General features: G+C 43.8%; 1 protein-coding gene across 1 annotated transcript in view; it reads left to right on the forward strand.

Annotated features, from left to right (window-relative positions):
* Window positions 1-310: 310 nt before the first annotated feature.
* LOC311235714 (cGMP-dependent protein kinase 2-like) overlaps window positions 311-14,146 on the forward strand; it is a gene marked incomplete at both ends in the record, with an annotated part of 38,263 nt that continues 24,427 nt past the window's right edge. The window contains 5 exon segments of the mRNA XM_084323180.1: window positions 311-319; window positions 5,503-5,580; window positions 7,365-7,459; window positions 10,416-10,484; window positions 12,102-12,200. Coding sequence (XP_084179306.1) covers window positions 311-319; window positions 5,503-5,580; window positions 7,365-7,459; window positions 10,416-10,484; window positions 12,102-12,200 — 350 coding nt within the window.

A 14,146-nucleotide genomic window follows, 5' to 3' on the forward strand; every position in this document is an offset into this window, starting at 1 on the left:
TCTCCGCTACGCCATCCGACCGCTTGACTTACAGTATTTGAGTGTAAAGATAGAGTTTTCCCATCGCCTCTACACTCTTGACAGCCCCAGTTGCTGCTGTCAAAATATCATTATATAGGATGTCTATTATTACTGTGTGCATATTACTTTTACCTTCAGTTTGGCGAGTCCATGCGAACGACCTTGTTGATGAACAGCTCTGATATTATTTCTGTCATCGCTAGGCCCCGTATATTGTTACCATGATTATTTGACCAAGGCCCAAGAAAGTGTTTATTCAACTGGGGTGTGATTTGTTGGATTGAGTGACATGCTTTTGGTATGTGAGCGTGTGAACGTGTACAGATGGGAGTGTGTCGTGTGTGTGCCTGCGTGTGCGTGAATATGTGTGTGTGTGTGTGTGTGTGTGTGTGTGTGTGTGTGTGTGTGTGTGTGTGTGTGTGTGTGTGTGTGTGTGTGTGTGTGTGTGTGTGTGTGTGTGTGTGTGTGTGTGTGTGTGTGTGTGTGTGTGTGTGTGTGTGTGTGTGTGTGTGTGTGTGTGTGTGTGTGTGTGTGTGTGTGTGTGTGTGTGTGTGTGTGTGTGTGTGTGTGTGTGTGTGGTGAGTGATATATCCTGCTGGTTAACATGTTTTTAACTCTTCCTTCAGCGTCTTCATGGTGAAAACGTCAAAGACTCTCAGTTCTTGGTCATGAACAGGATCGTTCCTCTCAGTTGTTGCCGGTCCCATGTTTTCTTTTGACATGTGGTTCCAAGTCATTCTTCTTAAAGGACCAGACCAGTTCTTGAGAGTAAATTAGTTTGAATATGGCCACCAGTGATGTCATGTTGTGTTAATTACAACACAATTAAACGAATGCTCGCTGGAAGTGATCTAAGAACAGGTGTGGTGTGTCTTCATGTCCCAGTCAGACCGCTAGCTGCTCCCGACGTCCTCAGAAGGGCAGAGAAGACAATAGTGTAGATTCGACTAGAATAGAATAGAAATACTTTTATTATCCAGAGGGAAATTTGCAGTATCAAATTTCCCTCGGGATAATAAAAGTATTTCTATTCTATTCTATTCTAGTCTAATCTACTTGCAACCAAGACATGCGTCTTTCAGAGTCGGAGACAAAAGGTCTGTTGTCTACCTAACTATGGACGTGTGTAAGGTTTCTGAGCTGCCCACAGCTTGTCAAACGCAGTAGAAATTTGTCCTGTCTCTCTATCCTGTGTGGACAGACGTGCATGATCTTCATGTTTCTGCTTCATGTTTCTGCTTCATGCTGCTGCACATTTTGTAGCTGGTTTCTTTGTGGGACAATCCTCACTATCAATTCACTATCAACTCACCATCAATTCACTATCAATTCACTATCAACCCACTATCAATTCACTATCAATTCACTATCAACTCACTATCCACTCACTATCAACTCACCATCAATTCACTATCAATTCACTATCAACCCACTATCAATTCACTATCAACCCACTATCAATTCACTATCAATTCACTATCAACTCACTATCCACTCACTATCAACTCACCATCAATTCACTATCAATTCACTATCAACCCACTATCAATTCACTATCAACCCACTATCAATTCACTATCAATTCACTATCAACTCACTATCCACTCACTATCAACCCACTATCAATTCACTATCAACTCACTATCCACTCACTATCAACCCACTATCAATTCACTATCAACTCACTAACAACTCACTGTCAACTCACAGGATCTCACTCAAGCATTAGGCTACTCAAGTAAGGACTTAGCTTACCTTGTATTAGCTAACAAATTGCAGGCCGCAACAGACTTGACTGGGAGCCTGGGAACAGGTTATGGTGCTCTACATCTTCTGGCCACCTCAGACCCACTCCTATCCGAGCTCCGGGGGGGTCATCAAAGGGGATCATCATGCACTTTGCCACTAAATAATTTACCTTGCCTATCTTACTAGCTACTATACTAATATGTCTTTACTAATGTGTGTAAAGTCCAATAAAAATTATTTATCAATAACTAAAGGTGTGCCACAAGGTTAAATTCTAGGTCCTGTCCTCTTCACTATTTATATTAATGATATTGTGTCTTCGCTGAATGGTTGTGAAGCCAATCTGTATGCAGATGATACTGTTGTGTATTATATTGCTGACTCTGTACAATTGGCCATTGAGCACTTACAACCTTCCTTTATTACAGCCTCAGAAACCTCACTAGTCTCTGTCCTCAGTGTCTCCAGCCTCAGAAACCTCACTAGTCTCTGTCCTCAGTGTCTCCAGCCTCAGAAACCTCACTAGTCTCTGTCCTCAGTGTCTCCAGCATCAGAAACCTCACTAGTCTCTGTCCTCAGTGTCTCATCCAGCCTCAGAAACCTCACTAGTCTCTGTCCTTAGTGTCTCCAGCCTCAGAAACCTCACTAGTCTCTGTCCTTAGTGTCTCATCCAGCCTCAGAAACCTCACTAGTCTCTGTCCTCAGTGTCTCCAGCCTCAGAAACCTCACTAGTCTCTGTCCTTAGTGTCTCATCCAGCCTCAGAAACCTCACTAGTCTCTGTCCTTAGTGTCTCCAGCCTCAGAAACCTCACTAGTCTCTGTCCTCAGTGTCTCCAGCCTCAGAAACCTCACTAGTCTCTGTCCTCAGTGTCTCATCCAGCCTCAGAAACCTCACTAGTCTCTGTCCTCAGTGTCTCATCCAGCCTCAGAAACCTGACTAGTCTCTGTCCTCAGTGTCTCTAGCCTCAGAAACCTCACTAGTCTCTGTCCTCAGTGTCTCATCCAGCCTCAGAAACATCACTAGTCTCTGTCCTCAGTGTCTCTAGCCTCAGAAACCTCACTAGTCTCTGTCCTCGGTGTCTCATCCAGCCTCAGAAACCTCACTAGTCTCTGTCCTCAGTGTCTCTAGCCTCAGAAACCTCACTAGTCTCTGTCCTCAGTGTCTCATCCAGCCTCAGAAACCTCACTAGTCTCTGTCCTCAGTGTCTCTAGCCTCAGAAACCTCACTAGTCTCTGTCCTCAGTGTCTCATCCAGCCTCAGAAACCTCACTAGTCTCTGTCCTCAGTGTCTCATCCAGCCTCAGAAACCTCACTAGTCTCTGTCCTCAGTGTCTCATCCAGCCTCAGAAACCTCACTAGTCTCTGTCCTCAGTGTCTCCAGCCTCAGAAACCTCACTAGTCTCTGTCCTCAGTGTCTCCAGCCTCAGAAACCTCACTAGTCTCTGTCCTCAGTGTCTCCAGCCTCAGAAACCTGACTAGTCTCTGTCCTCAGTGTCTCCAGCCTCAGAAACCTCACTAGTCTCTGTCCTTAGTGTCTCATCCAGCCTCAGAAACCTCACTAGTCTCTGTCCTCAGTGTCTCATCCAGCCTCAGAAACCTGACTAGTCTCTGTCCTCAGTGTCTCCAGCCTCAGAAACCTCACTAGTCTCTGTCCTCAAGTGTCTCCAGCCTCAGAAACCTCACTAGTCTCTGTCCTCAGTGTCTCATCCAGCCTCAGAAACCTCACTAGTCTCTGTCCTCAGTGTCTCTAGCCTCAGAAACCTGACTAGTCTCTGTCCTCAGTGTCTCATCCAGCCTCAGAAACCTGACTAGTCTCTGTCCTCAGTGTCTCATCCAGCCTCAGAAACCTCACTAGTCTCTGTCCTCAGTGTCTCATCCAGCCTCAGAAACCTCACTAGTCTCTGTCCTCAGTGTCTCATCCAGCCTCAGAAACCTCACTAGTCTCTGTCCTCAGTGTCTCATCCAGCCTCAGAAACCTCACTAGTCTCTGTCCTCAGTGTCTCCAGCCTCAGAAACCTGACTAGTCTCTGTCCTCAGTGTCTCCAGCCTCAGAAACCTCACTAGTCTCTGTCCTCAGTGTCTCATCCAGCCTCAGAAACCTCACTAGTCTCTGTCCTTAGTGTCTCATCCAGCCTCAGAAACCTCACTTGTCTCTGTCCTCAGTGTCTCATCCAGCCTCAGAAACCTCACTAGTCTCTGTCCTCAGTGTCTCCAGCCTCAGAAACCTCACTAGTCTCTGTCCTCAGTGTCTCTAGCCTCAGAAACCTGACTAGTCTCTGTCCTCAGTGTCTCATCCAGCCTCAGAAACCTCACTAGTCTCTGTCCTCAGTGTCTCATCCAGCCTCAGAAACCTCACTAGTCTCTGTCCTCAGTGTCTCATCCAGCCTCAGAAACCTCACTAGTCTCTGTCCTCAGTGTCTCATCCAGCCTCAGAAACCTCACTAGTCTCTGTCCTCAGTGTCTCCAGCCTCAGAAACCTGACTAGTCTCTGTCCTCAGTGTCTCCAGCCTCAGAAACCTCACTAGTCTCTGTCCTCAGTGTCTCATCCAGCCTCAGAAACCTCACTAGTCTCTGTCCTTAGTGTCTCATCCAGCCTCAGAAACCTCACTTGTCTCTGTCCTCAGTGTCTCATCCAGCCTCAGAAACCTCACTAGTCTCTGTCCTCAGTGTCTCCAGCCTCAGAAACCTCACTAGTCTCTGTCCTCAGTGTCTCCAGCCTCAGAAACCTCACTAGTCTCTGTCCTCAGTGTCTCATCCAGCCTCAGAAACCTCACTAGTCTCTGTCCTCAGTGTCTCATCCAGCCTCAGAAACCTCACTAGTCTCTGTCCTCAGTGTCTCATCCAGCCTCAGAAACCTCACTAGTCTCTGTCCTCAGTGTCTCCAGCCTCAGAAACCTGACTAGTCTCTGTCCTCAGTGTCTCCAGCCTCAGAAACCTCACTAGTCTCTGTCCTCAGTGTCTCATCCAGCCTCAGAAACCTCACTAGTCTCTGTCCTTAGTGTCTCATCCAGCCTCAGAAACCTCACTTGTCTCTGTCCTCAGTGTCTCATCCAGCCTCAGAAACCTCACTAGTCTCTGTCCTCAGTGTCTCCAGCCTCAGAAACCTCACTAGTCTCTGTCCTCAGTGTCTCTAGCCTCAGAAACCTGACTAGTCTCTGTCCTCAGTGTCTCATCCAGCCTCAGAAACCTCACTAGTCTCTGTCCTCAGTGTCTCATCCAGCCTCAGAAACCTCACTAGTCTCTGTCCTCAGTGTCTCATCCAGCCTCAGAAACCTCACTAGTCTCTGTCCTCAGTGTCTCATCCAGCCTCAGAAACCTCACTAGTCTCTGTCCTCAGTGTCTCCAGCCTCAGAAACCTGACTAGTCTCTGTCCTCAGTGTCTCCAGCCTCAGAAACCTCACTAGTCTCTGTCCTCAGTGTCTCATCCAGCCTCAGAAACCTCACTAGTCTCTGTCCTTAGTGTCTCATCCAGCCTCAGAAACCTCACTTGTCTCTGTCCTCAGTGTCTCATCCAGCCTCAGAAACCTCACTAGTCTCTGTCCTCAGTGTCTCCAGCCTCAGAAACCTCACTAGTCTCTGTCCTCGGTGTCTCCAGCCTCAGAAACCTCACTAGTCTCTGTCCTCAGTGTCTCATCCAGCCTCAGAAACCTCACTAGTCTCTGTCCTCAGTGTCTCCAGCCTCAGAAACCTCACTAGTCTCTGTCCTCAGTTTGATCTTCCTTCTCTCACCAGGAGTACTACGACAAAGGAGAGTATGTCATCCGCGAGGGAGAGGAGGGCAGCACCTTCTATATCATAGCCAAGGGGAAGGTAATGCTCACACTCTCACAACCTGGACAACCTTGTACTTTTTTTTCTTTTGTTCTTGTTATTGGCTCTCGTTGCTGTGTTTTGAACATGATATCTATCCGTGTCTATCTTCCATTTTCTCATTATAGTGTTTGCCTTATGTCTCTGATCTTGTTTTGAGTTTCTTTTCTTGACCATGTTTACATATTTCGTTCATATATGATTATGGACATTGATGGGACGGGAGTGGAACTTTGTACAAGCCCTTTGGGCTTCGTTCCCTCCCAGCACTGTTTTTACCCCTCCGGGCACCTTTGTCGCAATTCTCGTCAAATAGCCTTTTTTTCCACGTGTGTTTGTGGATAGCGTTGGCTATATTTTATGGATATGCCAGGAAAGTAGCTCAGTATCACATCTTTGAGTCACATTACAATAATCCATGTTTATTTTTTTTCAAAAATCACTATTAACTCATTCTGCGCCATCGCTTAATGCGCCAGAGGGCGTTTTCATCCGTACATTTCCGTTTTATACCGTTTTGAATATGAGTATAGTTTTGGTGATTCTTAGTAATCCCAGGAAAAGACGCGATAATAGCCCTTTAGTGGAATACACTAAACACGTTGTAATTTTTCGCCTGATTAACGAATCTTCCTGAAATCAACGCTAGATTATCATTATTATCCTTCCTCATGCATACATGAAATGGCCCTCGTAGCGCGGCGCTCGCCCCGCCACCTCCTGCACTCAACGGTACAGCCACACACACACACACACACACACACACACACACACACAGACAGCCGCGATCGCGGTAGAAAGAAATATCAGATCAACGTAAGATTTTATATATAGAGTCCTTACCTGGTATCTGATCTGGTATCTGGTATCTGTAATGCAAAAGTAATAATCCAATTATCTGATCGCTATTCCAAATACTGCTCGTGGAGGTCCGTCCCACATTGCCCGGCATTGCATATGAAGGGGGGGGGGGGGGGGGGGGGGGCAGCATCGCAGATGTAACGTTGTAAAGGCTAGTCCTCTTGGAGTATTTAAACCCTGCCCGCACGGCTCAGATCGGCCCTGAAAAGAAACTACACCATTTCTAATAGAGTGCAATACCGACTGGAAGGCGTAGCTCCGACCCATTCCCAATGATAACATCAGGCTGGATGGATGAAAAATGAATGGATATAGCTAATAAAAGAAATAACGATTAAAACCCGACTTTTCTCGTGATTGGCGCTGAACGGTTAGCGAGTTAACCCAACTTTTTCCGTGATTGGCGCAGAATGAGTTAAGCGCGTTTTATACACCTTCCACCCTAGTCGCAGAAATGAACAGGTTGACTCCCATGTTAAACAATTTTTTTTAATACACAGCCTGTACAGTTTAAAATTTGAATGATTCATAAGTAACATGATAAAAGGGTGGATGAGGCCTCCAAGTGGTTTGTGCATTTATTAATTTTCAGGATTTTAACCATTATTTTCTTTAGGCTTAGGGTTAGGGTTAGGGTAACCCTAACCCTGTAACAACCCTAACTCTAACCCCCTAACCCTAACCCTAATTTAAAAAAAAAATGTAATCCTGAAAATTTATAAATATTCGATATGTATGGTGAGAACTGAAGTTAATAATGATATTCATGCAAAAGAAATTTAACAATACATGAAATACATGATGTTTTGACTGAGATCGCCGTTTCCATCACTAGGGAGAAAGGTGGGAGTTTTTTGAAGGTTGACTGGAGGCTTAAATAATGTGCTAAATAAATAAACTAAACTAAACTGTACTGTGTGTAGGTTAAGGTGACCCAGAGCGATGGAGAGACCACGCTGCCCCAGACCATCAACACGCTGCACACAGGAGATTACTTTGGAGAGAAGGCTCTCATCAGGTAACCAGAGCAAAGCAGAGATTGCAGATAACATGTTGTGTTAGTCATGTGGTTTTTCCAATCACCTTACAGTATCACATCAATGTCATCGTCACTGTGGCTTAAAACAGAAAGATTTTTCTACAATGGTTGTTACAATGCTTGTGTGCCGTTTCATTTATCATTATTAAAGGTGCTATAGGTAACATTCAGCCACTAGATGTCGCACTAGAGCACCAGCATGTCATTTATCCAATCAGGTGCCTTCCATGTGGGGCAATGGGAAGTACGGAGGGGATGCATGCACCATGTAAACAACAACATTCATTTTAGACCTGCACATAAAAAAAATTTAAATACATTAATTATTCAATCGTTTTTTGGGGGTAAAAGCAATACCTTTTTTCCACACCTTTCTAAAAGCTCTGCGGATGTATTATTATATATATGCTTTTTATTATTATTACTCTACATAACATTTGTATCTATAGCACCTTCAATTATTCTACAAGCAATACATGTCCTATACCTACATCCTACATGTCCTACCTCGTAGACGTTTTGCCAATTGTGCCGTTTTAATAAGCTCTTGCATTATTTACATGCATGTTAAGTTTCACTTTCGATTTGGTGAAGTTGTAGCGAGTCTGTCCTCCTTTGATTGGCAGGTAGTTAGAGACTTTCCATTATGATTATGATTTCTGACATTAAAATCAATAAAAGACTAACAAAATAAAAGCAATGCATGAATTGCATACATAAAATGAGCATAACATAGACAGAATAAGAGCAGTGCAATAAAAAAGCTATAACTTACACACATTTGCATAAATAGACAGAGTAAAATAGTGCATGGAATATTCTCCCGGCCCCTTACCCTGCAATAAGCTTCAAAACAAATGAGAACCGACAGGGTTGCCCCCTTAGTCCCGGACTATTCGATCTATCATTAGAGCCTTTAGCACAATATATAAGACAATCCCAATCCATAGAACCAATCGTAATCAAGGGCACACAACACAAAATTAGTTTATATGCGGACGACGTAATACTGTTCATGCAAAACCCCAACACCGCATTGCCTCATATTCTCAAGTTGATTGAGGACTTTGGAGATTTATCGGGATTTAGGATAAATTGGCCGAAGTCGGCCTTCCTCCCACTTAACGCCCCTGCAAAAAGAAATATAACCCTCCCAGAAGAGATACCGATGGTAAAACACTTTAGATGTTTGGGAGTTGAAATATTCCCTACCATAAGCCAAACGGTGAAGCACAATTACATAAAAATCCAAAACAAAATCAAATACGACCTTGTCAGGTGGTCAAAACTTAAAAACTCAGTACAAGCACGAATATCAATAATTAAGATGGACGTCCTACCTAGAATCAACTTCTTCAGCTCAATGCTACCGTTACCCCCTCCAAAGGGTTACTGGAAAGAATTACACTCCTCCACATACAAATTTATTTGGAATAACAAACCACCACGTATAAAAAGATCCACCGCACAGAGAAACAAAGCAGACGGTGGTATGGCATTTCCAGATTTCCACCACTATTTTAAGGCATACACTTTAAGACCACTGACAACATGGTTTGATCCCCAAGCATCAGTATCCTGGAGAAATTTAGAAGAAAATATAGTAGCTCCACATAGGCTGAAGGACATAGTGTACACCAAATTATCAATTAAGCAATGCGAACGGAAATTTGGCCCCATAATCACTCATGCAATCCGGATATGGCGTGAAACACAAAAAAAAGACTCTATCCCACATACATGGCATAATCATACTCCCTTATTCAATAACAATGCACTCTTGATTGGAAAACAACCTATAAGATTCCCTAGATGGGAAAAGCAAGGCATACACACATTAGGAGACGTTTTCAACAAACAGGGTTTTTGTAGTTTTGATGAGATATGCAAAAAATTTTATCTCACCAAGTCCTCATATTATTTTTACGCACAGTTATTGGCATGTTTGAAGGCTCACGGTGTTCCATTAAGGATACCAATTGTACACCACAGATACCACAAATTCTTCTATGAAAGAGAGACATCGAGAGGTTTTGTTTCAGATTTTTATCATCAATTACTAACGGCCTCGTATGAAACCCTACATCTAGACTCAGTCTGGAGGAGGGATATACCAGACCTGGAGATAGACTTTGACTGGCAAGAAGCCTGGGCAAATGTACGCCTTGCATCAAGGAACCCGGACCATCAACAAATCAATCTTAACTATATTCACAGGACATACTTAACTCCTATAAGACTGAACAAAATGGGTCTTAAACAAGACTCCAAATGCTCCTTATGTACAAATGGGGATGAAGGGACATTTATGCACATGTACTGGGACTGCCCACCAGTTAAGATATTTTGGAAAGAAGTGACCCAGCAATTGTCAAATCTCTTAACTCTGGATATACCTGTACACCCCTCTGTATTACTGCTGAATGATGTCTTTGAGCATGCAGTACCTCCACAGCTAAAGAGATTGGTTTTATCCGGTATCACAGTGGCTAAAAAGCTGATAGCATCACGATGGTTTCAACCGGAAAAAATGTGCCGTAAGGTCTGGATTCTTACATATCTCGATGTGATTTATCAAGAAATATCAACAGCTAGAATTTTGGGTCTCAATGAATCCAAAATGGCAATGTGGTTAGAAGTGGTGGAGAGAATAAAAGCCAGCATATAATGGTAGTGTCTGGTTAGGAACAAATTATAATGGTTGGATTATCCAATGGGGGGTCCGGGAGAGGGGGGTACGAGCTGGAGCATATGTGTATTTGTATATCCTATTGTGTGTTGTCATGTTTGTTTATGTGTTTGTTTAAAAAATAATAAAAAAAAATTTAATACAAAAAAAAAAAAAATGAGAACAGGCTAGCATAATGTTCAGTGAATACCTTGTTTGTTGTTGGGAGTGGTGACTGTATATATCTTCTCTCTCTGCCTTGCTCAGTGACGATGTCAGGTCAGCCAATATCCTGGCTGATGAAGATGGGGTGGAGTGCCTTGTGATCGACAGAGAGTGAGTATTCTGAGTAGAGCTATCAGAGTCTGTTCACACTGGCTGAGTATTGTCAGTCAAGTAGTCAACTAGATGTTCTTCGTCATGACAACTGGATCATTTTCAAGTGTTGATCATTTTAATCAGCAGTCGCAATGGGACATTTTGTAAACATTTAGAATTTTGGCTGTAGTTCTTTTTTTATATGAGTAACGGATGGTATCATGAAGCGCAGTCACGAAGTGACTGGGGTGAGTAGCGGTGCTATGGGTTAAACTCACTATCATCCTCAAAAGACACATAGACACGTTACAAAGCAGTGAGTTCACTTCTTGGTATAGCGGTCTGTGCTGTTGCACGTGGCGTGGGAGACCTGTGTTCTAAACTCCCTCGGGACATCAAAGTTTGAGGTGACGTTGTCACAACCGTTACATATGAATAAATGTGGGGGCGGCTACGTGGCGTAGTGGGCAAGACGCTCGCCACGAAATGCTGGAGACGCTGGGCTCGTCAGTTCGAGCCCATCGCTCCACATTTGCTTTCAGTTTAGCTGGTCGTCCGTACTAATACACATTGGCCGTATTAGGGGGTGGGAAACTGATGGGTGGGGATCGGGCGTTGTGGACAGCGACTCCTACAGGTCGGTTGGTGCGCCTGCGCAGTAGAATCAGGAAGTGTCGGGGGCAGCGTGAGCCTCCCACTGAGAGATCGAGCTGCGCAGGTGAAAAGATGCGACTGCTGTTACCTCAAGTACCGGAGGGGACTTGTGCTATGTAGTTTCAAGTTCAAGTTTCTTTAATAGTTGTCATACAGAAGTACAGAATACTTTTATACAAAATGCTTCTTACTGTTACACTCCAGAGACTGCAAGACAAGATAAGTATGAAATAAAATAACATAGTATAGCATGTAAATTAGAAGTAAAAAAAATGAGGTCACAGTGTTCAGTATAGACATATGTACAATGTTCGATGCAGAATAGACGTAACTGAGTTACCATATAATATACAATACTATGCAGTGTACTAATATACAATACTATATAGTGCAAGGCAGAAATGGGATGAGGTGCAATTTAGGTACAATTTACAGTAGGTGTACGAGTTGTAGTGCAAATCCTTTATCAATAAATATAAAGTGTGTTTGTGTGATCTAAAGTGTGGAGAGTGGGTGCTGCAGTGTGTTGTTTGTTTAAGTGAGTGTGTGCGTGTGGGTGTGTGTGCTGTGTGCATTTGATGGTTGTTGCATAGGTTTATTGTTCGTTTAGCAGCCTGATGGCCTGGGGATATGACTTAGTCCACATTGCAGCCGGCTTGTGGGAGGCAAGAAACAGCGTCCGTGACAGGGGAGGGTTGAATTGGATGATACGAAATTGGGATGGGAGAAAATATAGAAAAATGGGAGAAAAAGTGGATAAAAAAAAAACATATGAATAAATGTATATACCTTATTGATAGATTCGGAATATGGACATAGTTGGTAACACTACAGTAGCTTAATTCTAGTATACTGCCCTGAAGCTTACTCACTAAGAGATCAAAAGGTATTCTAGTTATATTAATGATATATTAATACATGTCCTAGTACATCAGCCATCGTCCCCTTGCTGTTACTGATATGTACACAGTGTTTCTCCAGGACCTTTGACCAGACAGTGGGGACCTTCAATGAGCTCCAGGAGTACCTTGAAGGCTATGTGGCGACTCTGGATCGTGGTGACATGAAGCGGCATGCCAAGTAGGTCCATTACTCTAGAATGTATTCTACCCCACATCCCAGCCAAGTAGGTCCATTACTCTAGAACCTATACTAACCCACATCCCAGCCAAGTAGGTCCATTACTCTAGAACCTATACTAACCCACATCCCAGCCAAGTAGGTTCATTACTCTAGAACCTATACTAACCCACATCCCAGCCAAGTAGGTCCATTACTCTAGAACATATACTAACCCATATCCCAGCCAAGTAGGTCCATTACTCTAGAACCTATACTAACCCACATCCCAGCCAAGTAGGTCCATTACTCTAGAACGTATTCTACCCCACATCCCAGCCAAGTAGGTCCATTACTCTAGAACGTATTCTACCCCACATCCCAGCCAAGTAGGTCCATTACTCTAGAACCTATACTAACCCACATCCCAGCCAAGTAGGTCCATTACTCTAGAATCTATACTAACCCACATCCCAGCCAAGTAGGTCCATTACTCTAGAACCTATACTAACCCACATCCCAGCCAAGTAGGTCCATTACTCTAGAACGTATTCTACCCCACATCCCAGCCAAGTAGGTCCATTACTCTAGAACGTATTCTACCCCACATCCCAGCCAAGTAGGTCCATTACTCTAGAACCTATACTAACCCACATCCCAGCAAAGTAGGTCCATTACTCTAGAACCTATACTAACCCACATCCCAGCAAAGTAGGTCCATTACTCTAGAACGTATTCTAACCCATATCCCAGCCAAGTAGGTCCATTACTCTAGAACCTATACTAACCCATATCCCAGCCAAGTAGGTCCATTACTCTAGTCTAGAACCTATACTAACCCATATCCCAGCCAAGTAGGTCCATTACTCTAGAACCTATACTAACCCATATCCCAGCCAAGTAGGTCCATTACTCTAGTCTAGAACCTATACTAACCCATATCCCAGCCAAGTAGGTCCATTACTCTAGAACCTATACTAACCCACATCCCAGCAAAGTAGGTCCATTACTCTAGAATCTATACTAACCCACATCCCAGCCAAGTAGGTCCATTACTCTAGAACCTATACTAACCCACATCCCAGCCAAGTAGGTCCATTACTCTAGAATCTATACTAACCCACATCCCAGCCAAGTAGGTCCATTACTCTAGAACCTATACTAACCCACATCCCAGCCAAGTAGGTCCATTACTCTAGAACGTATTCTACCCCACATCCCAGCCAAGTAGGTCCATTACTCTAGAACGTATTCTACCCCACATCCCAGCCAAGTAGGTCCATTACTCTAGAACCTATACTAACCCACATCCCAGCAAAGTAGGTCCATTACTCTAGAACGTATTCTAACCCATATCCCAGCCAAGTAGGTCCATTACTCTAGAACCTATACTAACCCATATCCCAGCCAAGTAGGTCCATTACTCTAGTCTAGAACCTATACTAACCCACATCCCAGCCAAGTAGGTCCATTACTCTAGTCTAGAACCTATACTAACCCATATTCCAGCCAAGTAGGTCCATTACTCTAGAACGTATTCTAACCCATATCCCAGCCAAGTAGGTCCATTACTCTAGAACCTATACTAACTCATATCCCAGCCAAGTAGGTCCATTACTCTAGTCTAGAACCTATACTAACCCATATTCCAGCCAAGTAGGTCCATTACTCTAGAACGTATTCTAACCCATATCCCAGCCAAGTAGGTCCATTACTCTAGAACCTATACTAACCCATATCCCAGCCAAGTAGGTCCATTACTCTAGAACCTATACTAACCCACATCCCAGCCAAGTAGGTCCATTACTCTAGAATCTATACTAACCCACATCCCAGCCAAGTAGGTCCATTACTCTAGAACCTATACTAACCCACATCCCAGCCAAGTAGGTCCATTACTCTAGAACGTATTCTACCCCACATCCCAGCCAAGTAGGTCCATTACTCTAGAACGTATTCTACCCCAC

The sequence above is a fragment of the Notolepis coatsorum genome (assembly GCF_963971535.1).
Source record: "Notolepis coatsorum genome assembly, chromosome: 10".
Classification (NCBI taxonomy): Eukaryota; Metazoa; Chordata; class Actinopteri; order Aulopiformes; family Paralepididae; genus Notolepis; species Notolepis coatsorum.